The sequence below is a fragment of the Hyperolius riggenbachi genome, chromosome 9, assembly GCF_040937935.1.
Source record: "Hyperolius riggenbachi isolate aHypRig1 chromosome 9, aHypRig1.pri, whole genome shotgun sequence".
In the NCBI taxonomy this organism is placed as follows: domain Eukaryota; kingdom Metazoa; phylum Chordata; class Amphibia; order Anura; family Hyperoliidae; genus Hyperolius; species Hyperolius riggenbachi.
The window spans coordinates 72,462,701-72,484,950 of NC_090654.1; the positions used below are offsets into that span (position 1 = coordinate 72,462,701).

Sequence of the window (22,250 nt, forward strand, 5' to 3'; positions counted from 1 at the left end):
TATTGTGCAGTAATCTCTGTCAGACTATGGACAAACTTAGAGCTACCCAAAACTGGACTGAGATAGAGTTTGCAAGGGAAGATTATACCACTGTAATCGCGAGGAGGGGGAGAGGAATGTTCTTACTGTGAGTACAGGCACCCTTCCTCATGGGGCCAACGTCACTTATTACTTTTTATGTCACTTCAAGCACACTTTGAGGCTTGAATCAAAACACCTGATCACCGGACTCATTCTGGGTCAGTAGCTCTGCACTACAGAGGGTCGAAAAGGAACTTTGAATTATTTTTAAGGACAATATCAGCAGTGGTAGCTTCCACAATCTCTCAGTAGAGGTTCCCTTTAATACACTTGTAACAATCTGCAGAAAAAGTTTTGAAACTAAGAGTTCACATCTTTAAAATAGAAACAGTCTTCCCCTTTCGCTCAAGACAGAGAGGGAAGGTTTAGATACCCCAAACCTCTGGAGAAGGCATGCTGGGACTTGAATTACTACTAGATGAGAACACACACTGGAGAATATGAGTGCTCAATACTTTAAAGTGGAACCCCGACCAAAGATTTCCCTTTCATTTCATTTTGAATAGAGTGGGAATTAGACCTTTTGTGAGGTTTATGTTATATAGCTTTTAACTCTGAACTGTGATGTAAAATCTGGTTCATACAGCTCCCAACAAAAATAATTTGCTTTTCAGTACTCTGTTATAAGGATTGTTTGCAAAGCCAGATAAAAGTGTTTGTTTCTAGTTACTTGTTAGGAAAGTCATGGGTGGCACCTCCCCGCCTCCGACCAGGCTTAAAGGATATATGAGCTGAAATAAATGAGTGCAGCTTTACCTACCTGGGGCTTCTTCCAGTCCCTAGAAGTGTAACCGCTCCAGTGCTGAAGTTCCGCTGTTCTCCAGGCTGCTATTGTAGTGTCTATAAGATTGTGACCTGCGGCTGGGTATGTGCGTGCATGCCCTGTGCATCTGATGATCGCACTCTTGTGGCTGGGAGTGCTCTGCGCTTGTACAGTTCACAAAGACTTGCTATGGCAGCGCGATCAAGAGAGGCATGCCCCCGCGCAGAAGCCTGCAACTAAGTCGGGATCTTACAGAGGGGACAGCGGCAGCCTGGAGAGCAGTGAAACTTCAGCGATGGAGCGGTTAGACTTCTAGGAGGTAAGCAAAGCTACATGAGCTGAGAAAAATGTGTCCCCATTTGTCACCACCCACAAGCAGTGCTGGGGTATCCCTAGTGGTACCCATACATGGTACAATAAAAACGTTTGTTTTTCCACTTTTTTTCAACCAAAACGATTGAATCGAATGAAAAGTTGAAAATCATCTTTTTTTACAATCAAGAAAAACGAACGATTATCCAGTTTTTTTTCTATAAAAATCCGACCAGACATGTTGGAAAAAATCTTTATATTCGATACCACTGAATAATCAAACTAAATTATCTAATCGAAGAAAAATGAAAAATTGTACCATGTATGGGCACCTTAATGGGGATTGAGGGGGTCAATACAATTTTTTAGAGACATTCTATCTCTGCTCCGCTCTTGCCACAAGGAAGAGTATTACAGAAGCTGCCCAGCTTATTGGCTGTTGGTCATGTGACTTCAATAGTGTCTGAGCCCCACACCTGGACAGTCAGGAGTAAATGAGAACTCCCATTCTTTGTACCTAATCTGAGTCAGTATAGGAGCTGCATACCAGTAGCATTTTATTAAAGGTGCATAAACATGGCAGACTGCATAACCCTCTCACGAGTTTCTTTCAAGTGAGTTTTGGGTGTGGATCCACTTTATAGGTCACATTTACAAATGCTCTTTAACGCTTGAACAAATGCATTGGCTGCCTAGAAAAATGACCTGAACTTAGCCACAATTCTATGATCTCTATAGACATGACAAATAAGTGCTTTAGGAGCTAGACAGTCATATATTGCAAAGAAGCATTGAATGTACATAGTTGGGTTGTGTAATAGCAGCTCTCCAGGAAAGAGTTTAAAGAGTTGCTGCAGTATAAAAATCTGTATAGTCATCACTTTAGAAGATATTTTGTTACTGAATTCCATTTAATTTTACATTTCATCCTAGCTAATTCTCCCTCTGTTTGTCCCATTAAGCATTATTATCATTTAGTATTTATATACCGTTAACATCTTCTCCAGCATAATCTAATCCCTACCATAGTCCTATGTGCATCATAGTCTAGGACCAATTTTATGGGGAATCCAATTAACTTATCTGTATGGTTTTGGGATGTGGGAGAAAACCTGAGAGGCCGGAGGAAACTTGAGCAGACACGGGGAGAACATACAAACTCTGTGCAGATAGTGCTCTGGCTGAATACATTTAATTGTGTTGCCCTATTCCAATATAATGGATAGGTTTAGGATTTCAGTACACAGCACTGCAGGTGATTGTATATGTGTCTTCTACATTGCATAATGTGAGTAAAGCCTTATACACACACTAGACTAGACAGTGCTCAGCCTAGGCGGCCTCTGCCAAGAATCAATGTCTGTACAGCATCCCCTAATCCTCCTTCGGACCTAGGCAAGCAAACTGCTTGGTGGAGCATCTTGGCCAAGGGCATTCTTCTCCTACTAACTCCTCCCCCTTCATCATGCACCGTGTCATGTCCCCCTCTCCCCCATAGCAAAAGAATGTGCCGCTAGTCTTCTCCCCCTGTACTCCATAGCAATAGAATATGCCGCTAGTCATCTCCCCCTCTCCCCCATAGCAACAGAATGTGCCGTTAGCCTGCACAGACTCAGCCCAGAGCTATGCCCAAAGCATCAATTCCTTATTCCTGCCTAACAGCAATACTTGTATATGTATACAAGGCTTAAAGGAATACTGTAGGGAGGTCAGGGGAAAATGAGTTGAACTTACCCGGGGCTTCTAACGGTCCCCCGCAGACATCCTGTGCCTGCGCAGCCACTCACCGATGCTCCGGCCCCGCCTCCGGGTCACTTCTGGAATTTCAGACTTTAAAGTTGGAAAACCTCTGTGCTTGCGTTGTCGTGTCCTCGCTCCTGCTGATGTCATCAGGAGCGTACCGCGCAAGCACAGACCAGACTGGGCCTGCACAGTACACTCCTTGTGACATCAGCGGGATCGAGGACACGGCAATGCAGGCGCAGTGGTTTTCAGACTTTAGCTTCTGGAATTTCAGACTTTAAACGGAGGCGGGTCCGGAGCATCGGTGAGTGGCTGCATGGGCACAGGATGTCTGCGGGGGAACATTAGAAGCCCCGGGTAAATTCAAATAATTTTCCCCCGACCCCACCTACAGTATTCCTTTAAGTCCTCAGCTTGTTTTACATATATTGTTCTGCTTACATTTACACCTGTACATGCCCCACTGTGTCTGCTCTTAGAGATCACAAGATGTAGAGTACTAGGATATGACTAAGGCTTCCACACATACCTCTAAGGCTCTGTTCCCTCTTCAGCTGAGAACTGACTTTTTTCGTCTGTTCTCCGCTCATCGCAAAACTGACAGGCTTCTATTTACAAATAGGCCATTCACACTTGTCACTCTGCAATGGATCAGTTGCAGTAAGCGGGTCGCACTTCTGTGCAGTCAGCTATAATTTCGGGCAGACAGATGCGTTCATACAGCCTATGGTGGTAATGCATCTGGCCCGGGCTCCATCCAGACCACAGCAGACACTACACTGTCTGCTACCGCTGGCCGCATATGGTCTGACTCAAGTGGGAACCAAGCCTTAAAGGGATACTGTAGGGGGGGTCGGGGGAAAATGAGCTGAACTTACCCGGGGCTTCTAATGGTCCCCCGCAGACATCCTGTGTTGGCGCAGCCACTCCCCAATGCTCCGGCCCCGCCTCCAGTTCACTTCTGGAATTTCTGACTTTAAAGTCAGAAAACCACTGCGCCTGCGTTGCCGTGTCCTCGCTCCCGCTGATGTCACCAGGAGTGTACTGCGCAGACACAGACCATACTGGGCCTGCGCTGTGCGCTCTTGATGACATCAGTGGGATCGAGGACACGGCAACGCAGGCGCAGTGGTTTTCTGACTTTAAAGTCTGAAATTCCAGAAGTGACCCGGAGGCGGGGCCGGAGCATCGGTGAGCGGCTGCGTGGGCACAGGATGTCGGTGGCGGACCATTAGAAGCCCCGGGTAAGTTCAGCTCATTTTCCCCCGACCCCTCTACAGTATCCCTTTAATGTATATTGCATGTCTTTGTAATTAAAATGGTAGAAACTAGTATGCTGGCTAGCAGGTCTAAGCGATGAGGAACTGTTTGTGCGTGAATGATTTTCCTGCTTGTGGCCATTAGTCTCTTGGTGATGGGTCTAGCACAGGCATGGGCAAACTTGGCCCTCCAGCTGTTAGGGAACTACAAATCCCACAATGCATTTGCCTTTATGAGTCATGACTGTGGCTGTCAGACTCCTGCAATGCATTGTGGGATTTGTAGTTCCTCAACAGCTGGAGGGCCAAGTTTGCCCATGCCTGGTTTAGCCCATCCAACATCAGCATAAACGGGAAAAACTTTTAACTCTTTCCTGAAGAACATCTTTAAAAAAGTGCATTCGAACCCATATACAATTTGTTGTATACAAAGAATCTATTAACATACAGATATAACTCTAGGGGACTGGGTATAAAAGTTCCCCCACACTGACCATTTCTAAGATACGTCATACTGTATTAGCATTTGCTGCATAGCAGAGTACTACCAGTAACTCAGTCTTTCCAGCCATACTAGGCTGCAGAGAGGCTTCAGGAAGTGGGCGGAGTTCTCCAACTGCTAACAGAGGAACTCTAACCCAAGGTTTATTTTCAGGGCTGAACAGGGTGCAGATAGAATAGAACTTCTGTCAGACTTTCATTGCTGTCTATAATTTAGAGTAAATGTACTAATCGTAGTAACAGCCGAGAGCCAATAACGGCAGCTTTCATATCATTTCCTGCCTCGTTCATACTCAGGACTCTGCTGTATGCTGAACTTCTTATAAGGAAAACTATTGCGAAAATGTGTAAAAATGTGAAATACCTGTGTATTAGTTGCACATTTGTCCCAGAGCAAAATGCACTATACATTTATTTTCTCCTCTGTTGCTGTCACTAACAGTAGCTAGTATAATTATGACAGATTTTGAACTAGCGCATCTCCTCATAGGGAATTTTTAGTATTTTCTTCATTCTTCTAACAAAATCCCCCCTAAAAAGGATGCAACGGTGCTAAAAAGACAGCCTCTTCCTGTGCACACCATTCAGGCAGTTAGACTGTGCCATGGCCATCAAGGGAGTCCTTTTGAAAATAAAGGAATTCCTGAGAATCACCCATAAGGAAATGGATTAGTTCAAAATCGGTCAGATCTTACACATCTCTCTACTGCCAACTGTAAGTGACATGGACATAGGAAAAAAGTAATTTATAGGGCACATTACTCTACAAAATATATACAGTACAATTAATGCATATGTGTTTAACAAATTTTCATGTTAGTGGTCCTTTAATTGTACACGGCTTTATTCATGAAGCATCCACCAAGTAATTTAAAAATGGGGAAACAGACATTATACATTTTGCCCAATGCGGGCTGTGTGACCACAGCCATATTGTCACCAACCACTCATATTAGTCTTCATGTGATTAACTGTCCCTCAAAGGAGCTCAAAATCGAATCCCTGTTGTATCAAAGTCTATGGTCAGGAAGGTCGGAGGCCGATACAAGCACAGGAAGAACATACAGGCTCTGTGCAGACATTGTCTTGGCCCATATATGAACCTACGGCCCTTGCACTGCAAGGCAAGAGTGCTATGCACTGTGCTGCCAATATAATGCTCATAGTATAGCTCTGCTGACCCACATACTACATGGATGTGGTAAGATGGTCAGTGATTGGCCAATCCTAATTGAAAGTGTGTACCAGACTTAATACTGTCTCCTCCTGTGTCATATCTTAGCGATTATTGATCTGAAGATTATAGTCTACACACCTCTGAATCCTGAGGCACATGGGAAATTTCCCAACCAGCAACAAGTTGGATAGTGAGAATGAATGACCTGCATGCTTTTGTGTTGTAGCAGGTTGCTTGGTGACTGGAGCAATGTTGCTCCATTCTTAGCTGCGTTGCTGACAGGAGCACCACACTACTAGCATTAGCAATAGCGCTGGCTGTAATGTAAAGGCATGTAGGCAATGCTTCTCTAGCAATCGTGTTACTGGGCAGGAAAATCATCCATTTGTCATAGTCCTGATTTGAAGCAGGAATTGTAGATAAAAATGCAAGGTTACATTTATATCTGTACAAAAGTGCAGATGAAGGCCCGTTCCCCAGTTGCATGCTGCGCTGCAGGTGGGCGTGGCAATGCACAGAACGTGCGTTGCTATGCAAGTCTCCCCCATAATGGTTGCGATCCCATTCATTAGTGAATGGAATTGCACAGAGTTTGCGGAAATTTGCATGTGTTGCGTTACCGTGCAGAAACGCAATGCATGATTGCATGGTCTATCCCTCCATATTGCATACACATTGTTGAAAATGTGATCAGCAATGCAAACGTGGGGATGAAAAGTATGTAAATAAGACTAAATAAATGTATTGCAGATTCTTATAACAAATCACATTATTGGAAAACTATGTGTTTGCAATTTTAATCACTTTAGTCTATATGGACGACTATAGTCATCCAGAGAGACAGCGCTGTGGGCTATCTGGACGCGTAAACACAGCCTAGTTATTTGTGTGCTAGGCACTGTAAATGCACATGTCTATCTCATCATGTCACCTCCGTTGTCCTTTAAGGTAAAATGGGCTGTAGGCTGAAGTGGTTAATACTAAATATGTGCAAATAAATGTCACAGGCTGACATTTTTAATCAATCAATAAAGTCATGATTTTAATCAATCAATAAAGTCATGATATATATGATCCTCTTCATATTACACAGTGGAAGGCATATAGTCAGGGAAGGTGCAACAGCACCAGTCTGCTATGGAACCAATGACCCTGTACCAAGCAGTTGAGTAAGAGTTAATATTCATCTATGATACTGACAGTTTCTCTTCAGTCAGGACCCAGGCTGCAGTGTCCCTCACTGATAAGTAATTACAGCCATAAAACACTTTCCTGGCAGAAAATTGGGCTCCTGCGAGCAGGGGATAGATAAAAAGGTCAACAGTTCATATATTTTAGCTCTCTGGGACATGGGGAAGACTGTCAGTGAGCGGAGACAAAACAATAAATCTACTTCAAGTCATTTTTTAGGAGTAGGAAGATAGGTACAAATGTTTATATTATTCATTTATTTTCACTTAAAGTTCACTTTAATACTCAAATCTGTTCTTTTGTTCAGATATAAGTGTAGCTGTGTGTTTTTCATCCATATCTGTTGTTCAGCTTCAGTGTTAAACATTGTAAAATAGGTTGGCGCATCATAGATAAACAATAATGTAGGATTATATATTTATAATAATTAAAAAAAAAAAAACACTGGACAAATAGGATGCAGGAAGTTCAGTTCAAGCAGAGTCCTGAGAGTGACTGCCACAGGAAGTGAGGGGAACTCTTCCCAAAAGGAACCCTGGAAGTGACAACATTCTGGGATTTAAACCCTTCTGCACACTATCAAACCTAATGGTGGCCACTAGTGATCCAATCATTTTCATCCAATCTTACCATTCCTATGTAGAATAAGGGACTGGCTAAATTATCCATTCAATACATTCACTCAATTTACAATCACTCAATTTCGCCTTATGCTACATAGATTTGGTTAAAAAAGATCGGATCATTAGTGGCCACCTTAAAATTATAGGCTAGAGTTCCACTGCGTTACCAGTAGTAAATTGTATGGAGGTGCGGTTTGATGGCATCCTGTTATTTATGAGTTTTCATATAAAATTTGTTCCTGCTGAGAAATGCATTTGCCAGTGTGAGGCCTGAGATACAGACGTCTCGCTTCACTGATAGAAATCCAACCAGAGCTGTCAGCACAGATATAAAACAGGAACACACAAGGGTACAAGCCTGAGACAGCAGCTGGCAATCCATCATCTTGGTTCCATGATTGTCTGCTGCATTGTAAGCACCGTTCAAGGGAATTCTGGGTCACGTCATCGGGTCTCCTTTCACCAGGCCGGCTATCACAAACTGATCCGCATGCTAAGCTGTCAGAGTGCTTGGAAGAAAGTGCTTAAGTCACAAATTATATACAGTCCACAAAACAAAAATAAAAGTGACACTAACAAGGAACTTGGTTCCAAATACCAAGAGGGCTCTGTAGCGCCTCGGCCACCCTCCCTTCACAAGGGATCATGGGACGTTTAGCTTGGCTTGCTTCATCTAGGTTTTCACGGAGGCCTTGCATGAATGTGGGTTAAGGGTTTCTGAAGGATGTGCCAGTTGGTTTGTTGAATGGAGCTGTAGGAGGTAATATTGTAAAATCCTGCAGAATTTATGATGAATTTGATGTGAGGCATCCAGAAGGGTTAGTCCAACCAGAACTGATATTGTCAGTTTGAGGAAGATGATGGAGCATTAAAACTCTTGGTATCGGATACTGAAAACGATAAAAGTGCTACAACATTTTTTTTAAGTGCTACACAGACACAAATGGTTGCAGGGTTTCAAAACTTGTCTTATTATGTTAATAGTGCAGCTGTGAATTTTAGGGAGAGTATCTACACTAACTAAGGTTAGCTATTGGAAAGGATAGCACTTTATGGTGGGAACTTAAAGAGGAACTGTAGTGAAAAGAACACAATTAATACAATGTTTGCACATTGTAAAATCTTTCCTCTCCCTGTTATACATTCTGAAATTGTTCACAGATGGTGACATTTTTAATTCTGCCAGGTGATCTGTACTGAATGTTTGTTACTGAGAGTTTTATGCACTGAGGGAGATACTGCTTGCTTGGCAGTTGGAAAAAGCTGTTATTTCCCGCAATGCAAAGAGGTTCATGACATCACACTGTGGGAGGGGTTTCACCACAATATCAGCCACACAGACCCCCTGATGATCTAATTGAGAAAAGGTAAAGATTTCTCATGGGAAAGGGGGTATCAGCTACTGATTGGGATAAAGTTCAATCCTGGGTTAGGCCCCATTCACACTTGCGTTTTGCCTTGCAAACGGACCGGATCCTGATCGGATCAGGACCTGATCCTGATCGGAACCGTACGGTTCCGATCAGGATCCGGTCCGTTTGCATCAGGCATGCATCAGGCTGCCATCAGGATCCGTGGGAAAAAAATAGCGAAATTAAATAAAAAAATTTTGGGGGTGAGCAGAAGGTGCACCTGTAGAATCAGGTTCCTCCGCTGTAGGCCTCACCTCCACCTCCGACATTCTGCCAAACAGCTCCAGCACGTCTGTCACTGCTGCTCCACTCCAGACATGCTTGGCCCATGTGTCCCCATCCGAAATGGCCGCTTGGATACGCATAGGAAGTGGGGTAGAACGTCAGGTTTTCGTAGGCAGTGTGTTCTGTGCCTTCCGTTTCCCATTGGTTTCTGTGTTCCGGATGGTGCTGTCAGGCTCCGGTCAGGATGCGTGGGCCGGAGATCCGGACCCAAAAAATAGCGCATGTTGGAAAAGAGCCCGGATCCGATCCGGCTCCGGTACGTACGGAACGGACGCGTGTGAACGTCCGCATAGACATTACATTGCTATGCGGAACGTACGTTCCGTTTGTACAGTATGCGTTCCGGATCCGATACGGAAAATCCTGATAGCGAACGCTAATGTGAAGGGGTTTACATTAAAGAGAGATCACTCCTGCTTCTCCAGTGTTCTCCACCTTTATTAAATCTGTTCCATTGCCTCTTAGTGTAGCTGACTTTTCTCCCCACCCTTTTCTGTCCTGAAGTGTTATACTTCCATTAACAATATTTTTAGAACGCTAGAATTTTAAGAGTAAGACTTTATATACCAGTGATGGCAAACCATGGCACTCCAGGTGTGGTGGAACTACAAGTCCCATGAGGCATTGCAATACTCTGACAGCTCTAAGCATAACTCAGGGAGGCAGAGGCATGATGGGATTTGTAGTTTTGTCACAGCTGGAGTGCCAAGGTTAGCCATCACTGTTATATACTATAACACCATTACAGTGCTGAGATGCTTTCTTTGTGTGACTTGAGTCCTGCTGTTAGTACCAGGTTTGCTGCCATCTACTGCAGCCTATTCAGAGAGGCCCCATTGCCCCTGCTAGACAGTACAGAAAGTGCAACAGTGGGAGGAAAAAATGATCGGAAGTAGGTGGGGACACGGTGCTGAGTTCTTTAAACTAGACTCCCCCAAAATTCAAAGCCAGCGCATGAATATGCCCACTAAACCCCTCCTTTATCTGAAATATTAGTTTTGGATGGACTCACCCTTTAAGAGTTCTGTTTTATATTCTGTATCCCTAATCTACACAGGTATGTTATTGTGTTTAATAAACTTCTAAGCCATTTTGGAAAATATGAAAGAGTAACATATATAAGATCCTACCTGACAGTCTAGTTATGGCTGTTTAAAATGTGAATCTTGACAAATATAAGAGGATACGGTTATTGAACTATCCAGCCGACGGCCTATAAGAAGGCAGAAGTTCTATACAACTGGGGTCTACAGACACGTTCCACAAAGGTCACTACACCGTCTCGCTCCCTGGATGGTGGAGTTGCAAAGTGCTTGATCCGTGCATTGAGTGCCATATAGCTATACGCTGGTCCCCGTTATCTGGCCGTTGTACTCTGCAGTCTCCATCTTCAGGATGTACGGGATTATACTGTCGATGGGAACGTTGCCAATCAGGCCAGTAAAAAAAAGTTCTTCAGTGATGCTGGAGTTCATAAGTCTGAGGGCCGGGAGCCGCACCAAGATCCGCGCCAGTCTGAGGAGGATCAACGGAGAGATTGTTATTAGAGCAGACCTGAACTCAGAACTTAATCTCTACTCTCAAAGATAAGCAACATTATAACCTTTAAAAAAAAAACATTTCTTTAAAGGCTCATATACATGTTAGATTTTTCCAAACGACCGGTCGTTTGGACGTCAAATCGGGCGTGTGTACAGTCGATCGTTCAGCTGATAACGCTGGTTTTGACAGATCCGACGGGTCGTTTGGAAAAATCCGACGTGTGTAGGTACCTTATCTATGAGTGAACTGTGTTTCATAGATAAGGTGCAGTTTCATTTTTCACTGAACAGTCCAGTGCTATGGACAGGCTGAGTTACCTGTATGTGTCTTCGGGATACGTTTTCTGGACATAGTCCTGAAGCTCCATCTGTGCCTTTTCCTGAAACTTCTCAATCTGTGGCGCACTGGATAAACCTGGGTGATCTGTAAAAAAAGACCCGGTACCATGGGTGAGGTTAGCAGTAGACGATCAGGAAATGTCAGCTGTAAATTCCTTCACAAGAAAATTAAAAGGTGGACACTGCAAAAAAATCTAGATGAAAGCACTCAAAATGGCCATTCTGGTGTTCGTAGTGCCTTAGCTAGCGAAAGCCAACTAACAAATTCCGCCATTTCTTTAGCACTCCAGCAAAGAGATCTCACTTTCCAATATCTGCTGCAACCACTCTACACAGTTCATTTATTGTATAACGTTTATGCTACGCCTAGAGGTGCACAGGACCAGTATCAGGAACTATGGAAGGGAGATCGTACTGTAGTAGGCCTGTAGACATAAAAAACAAGACTGACACACATTTACAATAAAAAGTATTCTTAAAGGAAACCAGAGAAGAGTTACGGTAAGTTAAAAGTTTTATACATACCTGGGGTTTCCTCCAGCCCCATTCGCACGAATCGCTCCCACACCGCCGTCCTCAGCCTTCTCTATCAACATTACTGTCCCGTAACGTCTGCCAGTCGCGGCCAGTCTGAGGAAGCGCAATGCACTCTCTCAGTCTCTCTCGGGCGAAGAATAGTACTGCGCCGGTACTATTCTGCACCTGCGCTGAACCCATGTGGGATGAATCCTTAGCAGTCATCATGGGACACAGGGGCGTTGGTAGAATCCAAGGAGATCCGGGGCACTCCAGCCAAAAAATGGATGTGGCCACACACCAGAATGTGGGTGTGGTCATGGGTGGAGACAAATTTACAGTGATGTGAAAAACTATTTGCCCCCTTCCTGATTTCTTATTCTTTTGCATGTTTGTCACACTTAAATTTTTGTGCTCATCAAAAAACGTTAACTATTAGCCAAAGATAACATAATTGAACACAAAATGCAGTTTTAAATGATGGTTTTTATTATTTAGTGAGAAAAAAAACTCAAAACCTACATGGCCCTGTGTGAAAAAGAAATTGCCCCCTGAACCTAATAACTGGTTGGGCCACCCTTACCAGCAATAACTGCAATCAAGCGTTTGTGATAACTTGCAACGAGTCTTTTACAGCGCTCTGGAGGAATTTTGTCCCACTCATCTTTGCAGAATTGTTGTAATTCAGCTTTATTTGAGGGTTTTCTAGCATAAACCGCCTTTTTAAGGTCATGCCACAACATCTAAATAGGATTCAGGTCAGGACTTTGACTAGGCCACTCCAAAGTCTTCATTTTGTTTTTCTTCAGCCATTCAGAGGTGGATTTGCTGGTGTGTTTTGGGTCATTGTCCTGCTGCAGCACCCGAGATCGCTTCAGCTTGAGTTGACGAACAGATGGCCGGACATTCTCCTTCAGGATTTTTTGGTAGACAGTAGAATTCATGGTTCCATCTATCACAGCAAGCCTTCCAGGTCCTGAAGCAGCAAAACAACCCCAGACCATCACACTACCTCCACCATATTTTACTGTTGGTATGATGTTCTTTTGCTGAAATGCTGTGTTACTTCTACGCCAGATGTAACGGGACACGCACCTTCCAAAAAGTTCAACTTTTGTCTCGTTGGTCGATAAGGTATTTTCCCAAAAGTCTTGGCAATCATTGAGATTTTTTTTAGCAAAATTGAGACGAGCCTTAAAGAGACTCCGTAACAAAAATTGCATCCTGTTTTTTATCATCCTACAAGTTCCAAAAGCTATTCTAATGTGTTCTGGCTTACTGCAGCACGTTCTACTATTACCATCTCTGTAATAAATCAACTTATCTCTCTCTTGTCAGACTTGTCAGCCTGTGTCTGGAAGGCTGCCAAGTTCTTCAGTGTTGTGGTTCTGTGATGCATCTCCCCCTTCCAGGCCCCTCTCTGCACACTGCCTGTGTATTATTTAGGATTAGAGCAGCTTCTCTCTTCTCTCTTATCTTTTACAAGCTGGATAAATCCTCCTCTGAGCTGGCTGGGCTTTCACATACTGAAGAATTACATACAGGCAGAGCTGTCTGCACTCTGCAGGAAGAAACAGCCTGACACTTCAGTGGAAGATAGCTGCAGGGGGAAAGAAACACACAAATGATCTCTTGAGATTCAAAAGGAAGGCTGTATACAGCCTGCTTATGTATGGATGTATTTTCTATGTGTGGACATGCTGTACATCAACCTACTTCCTGTTTTGGTGGCCATTTTGTTTGTTTATAAACAAACTTTTTAAAACTGTTTTTAACCACTTTTAATGCGGCGAGGAGCGGCGAAATTGTGACAGAGGGTAATAGGAGATGTCCCCTAACGCACTGGTATGTTTACTTTTGTGCGATTTTAACAATACAGATTCTCTTTAATGTTCTTTTTGCTTAAAAGTGGTTTGCGCCTTAGACATCTTCCATGCAGGCCGTTTTTGCCAGTCTCTTTCTTATGGTGGAGTCGTGAACACTGACCTTAATTGAGGCAAGTGTGGCCTGCAGTTCTTTAGATGTTGTCCTGGGGTGTTTTGTGGCCTCTCGGATGAGTTTTCTCTGCTCTCTTGGGGTAATTTTGGTCGGCCGGCCACTCCTGGGAAGGTTCATCACTGTTCCATGTTTTTGCCATTTGTGGATGATGGCTCTCACTGTGGTTCGCTGGAGTCCCAAAGCTTTAGAAATGGCTTTATAACCTTTACCAGACTGATAGATCTCAATTACTTTTGTTCTCATTTGTTCCTGAATTTCTTTGGATCTTGGCATGATGTCTAGCTTTTGAGGTGCCTTTGGTCTACTTCTCTGTGTCAGATAGCTCTTATTTAAGTGATTTCTTGATTGAAACAGGTGTGGCAGTAATCAGGCCTGGGGGTGACTACAGAAATTGAACTCAGGTGTGATAAACCACAGTTAAGTTATTGGGGGGGCAATCACTTTTTCACACAGAGCCATGTAGATTTGGAGTTTTTTTTCTCACTAAATAATAAAAACCATCATTTAAAACTGCATTTTGTGTTCAATTATGTTATCTTTGACTAATAGTTAACGCTTTTTGATGACCAGAAACATTTAAGTGTGACAAACATGCAAAAGAATAAGAAATCAGGAAGGGGGCAAATCGTTTTTCCCATCACTGTACCTGCGGTCTAAGTAGGCTTGCCCAGCAAAATGTTGGATGTAGCCCCCTTATCCATTAATGCAAAAAAAAAGGCATGCTGTGTGCTGTGGTGCCTCTGTGGGGCATACTGGGTGCTGTGGTGCATCTATGGGGCATGTTGGGTGTTGCAGTGACATGCTGGAAGCTGTGGAGCCTCCATAGGGAGCATGCATCGTCGTGTGTGTCCTCGCTGTTCCTCCCCCTGAACCCCACTTCCCAACAGAGTAGCACAGAGGAACTGCTCATCTCCTTCATCCACTCTTAAGAATCAGACGCTAGATTCCTTCTTAGACCCTAAGGGGAGAATCTCAGAATGTGGAGACCAAGCGACTGGAGATGGGTACTGCTGCCCGTTGCCTGACTCTGCCTGGGGGACATCCGGGGCACCACAGAATAGATCCGGGACATGTGCCACTGATCTTTGGGGCTAGCAACGCCCCTGATGGGACACCTGTACTCAGACTACAATTCCAAAGTTCCTTTTCAGCCCACAAAGGTTTAGTGTGGCTCAATGAATGATGGATTAGGCTTTGGATAAGGGAGTTTGCATGAGGACAGTAGCAGGGACGGTTCTAGACTTTTTGCTGCCTAAGGCAAACTTGTGAGGATGCTGCAGCTCAACACAATAGCACACTGGAATGCTGTGACAAACTAACTACTCATCCTCAGCCACTCCATTCCTCCTCAGTCAGGACAGCAGTGCCTACTCCCTTCTGCTGTGCAAGACAAATGACACACTGCTGCTCTCCCTCCTCCTCACTCACTGGGCTTGAGTCACTAAACTGTGATAACTGATATCACGGTTGCGCTAGCATCACGGTTGCGCTAGCATTTTGCGCGTGTTATTACGTGCGTAATGCGAAAATTTGCGTTAACGCGCGCAAAATGTTACGTGCAAAACGCTAGCGCAACCGTGATATCAGTTATTACGGTTCAGTGAATCAAGCCCAGTGTCAAACTTCCTCACACAGCATATCAAGCTGCTTTTCCCCAATAATGACCTCTTCACCTCGCTGTCCTCTCACTTCTCCTCCTACTCTGACTGCATCCTGTAAGTGTAAACACACAGTACAAATATGCCGCCCCTGTAATCTCTGCGCCTGGATGCAAGTGTTTTACCTTGCTTCATGAGAGAACCGGCCCTGGATAGTAGTGTTCAGGTTTGGACAATTAGGATTTGGTGGCAAGGACTGGGCACTAAGAGTCATGCTAAGATTACTGCTGCTCATCTCCAACCACTGAAAACAAATGCTTTGCTCTAAACTGGCATTTCTGCAAACAACCACTGCACAAGGAGACAGAGGCGTCGCTATGGTTTTCAGCACCCAGGAATAACGTTTTTGTGCCCCTCCCTGGACAAAATGGGCGTGGCCATGCAGAAGAATGGGGTCATGGGTGGAGTCAAATGTACAAATGCTGTTTAGATAACCGTATGTGCCCTCCTTCAGCCCATTTAGATAGCCAAATGTGCCCCCTTCCCCTGTTCATATAGCCAGATGTGCCCCCTATAGCCAGGTGTGCCCCCCCCCCCCTTTAGATAGCCACTATTTAGGTGCACTATATGCCAGTCACAATCAAAAAGGATGAAAATAACTTTATGCTCCAGCATACAATACTTCAGTCTTTGTATTTTGATTTTCCTATAAGGTGGTCTGAGGATATAGAGAAAGTATTGTGATCATCTGTCTGACCTAGAACAACAACTTGAATAAAGAGAGATACTAACCTGGGCTGAACAGGACTACGGCCTTCAGGTAGGCATACTCGTAGCCATCGATGTCCATTTTGGCCATGCTGTTACAGAACTCCTGCAGCTTCCATATGTGCTCCATTACCTGCTTCACCCTGTCCCCCGACAGCTTGTCTGCAAAGCACAGAAGCAGCATTTGTAGAAATCTGTAGTTACCAGAGATTACAACAAAGATAATCGAATAGAAACACAGAGGAGAATCAGCCTAGCATAAAACAGGGCAGGTCAAGACTGCTCTCTCCTGGCAAATGGATCGTCTAGGAAATAACAGCCTACATAGCTTGTCATAGGGTACGGTAAGTCATTATTACAAATTATTATGATTTAGTATTCATATAGCGCCAACATCACCCAGTCCCATGCACGCCTCCAGGACTTCTCAAGAGCTGCTCCAACACTATGGAACTCCCTACCGCCACCCATTAGGGCAGCCCCCTCCTTCAACATCTTCAAGAAGGCCCTCAAAACTCCTTTTCACTCTGGCCTACTACCCCTCACAAGTGCTCTAAACCCACAGCTGAACTCTGGTCCCCTACATTTCGTGTCCCCACCTCTCCCTCTAGATTGTAAGCCTTTGGGCAGGGTCCTGCTCCTTTTGTGTCCTACCTGATCATGCACCTCCATTACTATGCACCCATGCTAGGCATTTGAGTGAACCTAACTTGCCTAATCTCCATGCTCCTATCCAAAGACTGACTAAGCATTACCTTGTACTCATACTGTGCTGCCTGATCTGGTCTTTCTTGTATTCCTGTATTGTCATATTGTTGTATGTCACCCCTAAATATTGTTTGTAACCTAAACTCATGTCCAGCGCTGCGTAATATGTTGGCGCTTTATAAATACAATAAATAATAATAATAATAATAACATCTTCCGCTGTGCTGTACAGAGTATATAGTCATGTCACTTACCTGTAGTAGAAAAGGTAGTCACTGTGGGGATACCACAGTGAGCTGTATGACAAGGAGGGACCAGGAGCAAAATGGTGCAGTATTGTGGGGTATTAGATGTTAGATTGTAGTACAAGAGTATTTATACTCACAAAGGTGGGTTGCAGTTCCTGCAACCACCGTATATCGCCAACGAGGAAATAACCATCCCCGCTCGGTATTCCAAGTCCTACTGGAACTGGATGGTCGCACTCCTGGTTGGTCCTTCTTGGTTGTAGATAACACCACACCCGGAAGGTGAACACCTCCAAAGGAGATGTAAAGTATAGTACTGGGGGGTGGAGGCGCCCAAAGATAAGGTGAGGAAACAAAAAATAATAATAAGGTGGGGGGAGGTGTCTTTACCACTCCAGAACCCAAACCGCAGGGTAAATGTAAAAATACTAAATTATTTATTTAGCAGATTAAAAGGACAACGCCATTTCAAGGGTCTCAGGCTGCTTCTTCAGGTCAATACAAGTGCCTTTAAAATATGGTCACAAGCATGGACGCCAGATTTATGGCGTTTTACATTTACCCTGTGGTTTGGGTTCTTCCATCTGGAGTAGTAAAGACACCTGTCTCCACCTTATTTTTTGTTTCATTACATTACCTATATTTGGGTGCCTCCACCCCCCAGTAATGTCACTTAACTGTCCCTCACAGGGGCTCACAATCTGATCTCTACCACAGTCATATGTCTACGTATGTATCGTAGTCTAGGGCCAATTTAGGAAGAAGCCTGTATGTTTTGAGATGTGTGAGGAAACTTGAGTGCCCAGAGGAAACCCACGCAGACACAGGGAGAACATACAAACACCGTGCAAATAGTGCCTTAGCTGGGATTCGAACCAGGGACCCAGAACTGCAAGGCAAGAGAGCTCACCACTTTGCCACCGTGTTACAACTGTCATAAGGTAGTAACAGTCAGATCATATACCCGCAGTTTACAAAAATGACACAGTCCTTCAGCTCTCTCCATAGCCTAGAGAGCCCCATATAGAAGAGTCAGTACCTTCCTGTATGCTGTTCTGCAGATGATTCACAATGGCAGCCAGGATGGTGGACAGGCTCATCACTTGTGAACATTGTGCGAGACCGAGTGTGAACAGCTCATTCCAGCAGGCACGTACAAGAGTTGTGTTACAGTCCTGCCTGAAAAAACAGTGGTAGACATTAAAACCCACCAGAAGGAAATGGTTATTCAGAAAAAGTGGATGTTCTAATGTGGGGTGGAGCTCATAGGGTCAACTTGATAGTCTGGATCTTGATTGATCAATGAGGAGGCTTTTATGTATGGTTTCTATAGGATGTACATACTAAAACAGCACCGGGAAATTTGGGCACAGGATGAAGCCGAAAAACGTCTCTCTGCTCCTGCACAAGTCCCGGAGGCATTAATTACCATTCCCCCTCCAGGCCGCCACGGACTTAAGGGAAAGATGTGAAACGGCTGCCAGCTACTGTCTTTAAAGTAATTTGCACTCTGTCTTTTGAGGGTGCCCAAATTACTGTCGGAGCGTCGCTATAGCCGTAATTCACATTATGGCCTATAGCGGGCCCAAATCTCAGGTGCCGTTTTGCGCTGTTACGTCAGTGACGCCTTCTAAAAATTAGCAAGCTTTCACCTGCCTCCAAACCTTCCTAACTGGCTGTGAATATGCATGACACTGTCACCTTGGCTTGGACACTTATGTGTGCTTAGGATACCTGACCCAAGGCAAAGGTATGTTTATGCTGGATCCACATACCACTGTGTGTTGTCCATTCCTTTCCTCGTGTTTTTCTGTTATCTAAATCACTGAAAAATGGAAGCACTGGGTATGTATACATTTTGTTTTCCTTTTGTCTCAGGTACACTTTAAAGCAGAGTTCCCCAACCCTGTCCTCAAGGCCCACCAACAGTACATGTTTTGCAGAAAACCACAAACATGCACAGGTGAGGTAATTAGTGTCTCTGCAGAGCTGATTAACTACCTCTGTGGATTTCCACAAAACATGCACTGTTGGTGGGCCTTGAGGACAGGGTTGGGGAACTCTGCTTTAAAGGGTATTGGAAGAGGAGTGTGATAGGTGGGAACATTGCAGCAAGACTGCCTCTTCCTGTCTGAAGGTGTGACTTTAGCAAAAAGTCATATTTTGCAAGGAGTGGTTACATGCATTGGGGAACAAGTATTACAACAGACAATGCACAGTGGATGTGAATCCAGCAAGAATATACCTCTGCACTTACCTTAGGTAGCTTTGCTTCGAGTTACGAATTCTTTAACTACCTGGAGTTCACTCCACACCCATGGGCGTAGCCACGGCAGCAGCCCCAGGACCGCCTAACGTTGATTGGCGTCAAGTCCTGGAGCTGCATTTTGCAGGAGATCAAGCGCACATTTCCTGCTCGGGGGGCGGAGCTCCGCCCCCTCTTCAGTCTCCCAGCGGCTATTGCCTTTCAGGAGACTGTTATGCTGGGCATACACGGCGAGGTGCGCTGTTATCAATCAAGCCTCTGATGGCTCGATTGATAATATCCGACAGGTCCGATGACCTGCCGGCTAGATTACCCGCTTGATCCCCGCCAGCGGACAATAGCGGGGAATCGAGCGGCTGATAAGGAGCGCCGGCGGGGACGAGCGGGAATCAATCCGCGCGGATGCGGCGGGAGTCGATCCGGCAGCTAATCGGCCGCCGGATCGACCCGTGTATGCCCAGCATTAGACGGCGTGATCACCGTCTATTTACATAGTACAGCGGTGCGATCAGCAGCAGCGCTGTACTGGGGACAACCGTGTGACACGGCTGTCCCCCTGGGGGACAAGAGAGCGATCGGCTCTCATAGGCAGCAGGGCCAGATTTAGGCCAAGGCCAAATAGGCCATGGCCTAGGGCACCACATGAGCAAGGGCACCAAAGCAGCAGGCTAAACTGGGGCAACATTTGCAAGCTTGCAAATGCTGCAATGAAGGGAGATCAGGTGGTACTCTGCTGCCAGCGGCCTGTGCAGCGGCCACCTTGCTCTCTGTGCACGTTTGCATTGTGGCCGGCGGCTATGGACTTGGGCAGCATTGGAGACGGAAAGGAAGAGGAAGCTTCTGCACTGGAGATGAGCGGAGAAATGAGTGACACTGATGGCTGCTGCGGTGTGAAGGTGTGCTGTCTACCTATACTAAAAGGTGGGGGGTGGGAAAAGGAGGGATTAAAAGAGAAAGAGCCATCTGGCTACCTATATTGGAGGGAAAGGGAGAGGGGTCATCTGGCTGCCCATACTGGACTGGAGGGAGGAGGGGTGGTCATCTCGCTACCTATACTGAAGGGGGGGGGGGGGCGGCTGCTGACAATGGCCATGGGCGGTAAAGAATACAAATCCGGCCCTGATAGTCAGAAGCCTATGACAGCCGATCGCGTGATGGGTGGCCGGCTGGGGAAGGGGGGGGGGGAGGGAGGGGATTGAAAGATGAATTAAAAGCAAACTGTCAAAAACTGTAAAAAACAAAAACAAAAAAAAACAAAAAAACAAACAAACAAATATTTATAAAAAACAAAAAAACAAATAAAAACTTGGGGGCGATCAGACCCAATCAACAGAGAGCTCTGTTGGTGGGGGGAAAAGGGGAGGGGGAATCACTTGTGTGCTGTGTTGTACGGCCCTGCAGCTTGGCCTTACAGCTGCAGTGGCCATTTTAGAGAAAATGTGCCTGGTCTTTAGGGGGGTTTACCACTGTGGTCCTCAAGTGGTTAAAGCAGAACTGTTCATATTGTCCTGGGAGCCTCAGTCGCTAAGCTGCAAGGAGCAATCCTGGCTGATGACAGATTGATGTTTTATCACTGACTGCAGCAAATAAGGCTTGTTTATAGCGGGGCGTTTGTGTGTAAGCCATATTTCTAGAAACAGCTACATTCGGTAAATAGCAGTGTTCTGCTTACAGACAATGCAATACAGCTGCTTCCAGTACTAGCTGCTGTATGGTAGAGGAGAATTTGTTGTGATTTTCACAATGATGACATTACTTTGAGTCAAAGACAAGCAGGATGACTACTGAGGCGATAAGGTGTTGGCAGACATGTTTCTTATTGTACGTTATGCCAGGCTGTAATTTCAGTTTAACCACTTGCTGTCCCTATGATGTTAAAATAAGTCTCTACACTCTCCTTACTACAAAATCTTAGATAACACTGTTTATCTCTGACCTGATGATATCACTACAGAGTTGTAAAGGAATGACTGCAAACCCCTCTCCTCCTCCCAGGTGATTCAATGGCAGAGTTAATTAGTAAACAAGTGTAAAATACACATCCCAGGAGCAGACAGTAGCAGATTGTATACATTACTTAATTGTTACATCTAATACTTTATCAAAACAAATGAACGGTTTAAATAAACAGGAGGGATAGACATACAAGATGTGTATGTTTACTGTAGAATAGAACTGTTTACATTTTAGCTATAATGTATGAAAGTGAATAAATTCTGTATATTTTGACTTTTTTCCTTATTTTCCTTTTAAAATGTATAGAAAATAAGGTAATTATTAATAACAAATATCAGCAACAAAAATCTGTATTTGTCCTGAAAAAAACAATATACAGATCATTTAGTTGTGATAATTATTGATAAAGTTATTGCCAAAGTAATCACAGCTGAGCTGAACTGTGAAAATTACCAGGGTAGTGAAGTGGTTAAAACACATTAGATTAAGGAATACGTTGCTCTGACCTGAAATACCAATTATTTCAATGGCTGACATTCAGACTTACCCCAAGGCCTGGAAGGCAGGTATGGATCGAGCCCAGTGCATGGAGAGGAAGAGTAAGCGAGATGCAGACTCACATATATAGTGTACGTTCAGGTACTCTGGCATCGGGCTGGGCATAGTAAGCTGCAACAACACAGTTATCAGTAAATCAATGGACCTGGTACTTGCTGTATAAGAAGATGAAGCTGAGTCAACAAACAACTTATCAGATTTTAAAAAATTATGGAGTGTTGGCACCTTGAAAAAGAACAGAGCACCAATTGTGCTGAACTTATCAGATTCTCCCTCATACTTTCCAGCAAGCACAATGTTGGGGGCCTATGTACACACGCCTGACTATTGGCTGAGGCGGTCGTTATTGGCCGCCTCGGATGATTTTATTCGAGCGTGTGTACGAGGCTATAGTTTCCAGCAAGCAC

The 22,250-nt window shown here is 44.6% G+C and overlaps 1 protein-coding gene across 2 annotated transcripts in view; it reads right to left on the bottom strand.

Moving 5' to 3' along the window:
• Positions 1-4,411: 4,411 nt before the first annotated feature.
• The window catches only part of NR2C2 (nuclear receptor subfamily 2 group C member 2), a 47,596-nt gene continuing 29,757 nt past the window's right edge, over positions 4,412-22,250 (bottom strand). For both annotated transcript variants that reach the window (XM_068253039.1, XM_068253038.1), the window contains exons 10-14: positions 21,833-21,954; positions 18,103-18,242; positions 16,132-16,269; positions 11,207-11,312; positions 4,412-10,862 (exon numbers count right to left, since the gene is read on the bottom strand). In XM_068253039.1, the coding sequence (XP_068109140.1) occupies positions 10,688-10,862; positions 11,207-11,312; positions 16,132-16,269; positions 18,103-18,242; positions 21,833-21,954 (681 nt within the window). In that variant the 3' untranslated portion in view covers positions 4,412-10,687. The remainder of the gene's footprint in view (positions 10,863-11,206; positions 11,313-16,131; positions 16,270-18,102; positions 18,243-21,832; positions 21,955-22,250) is intronic.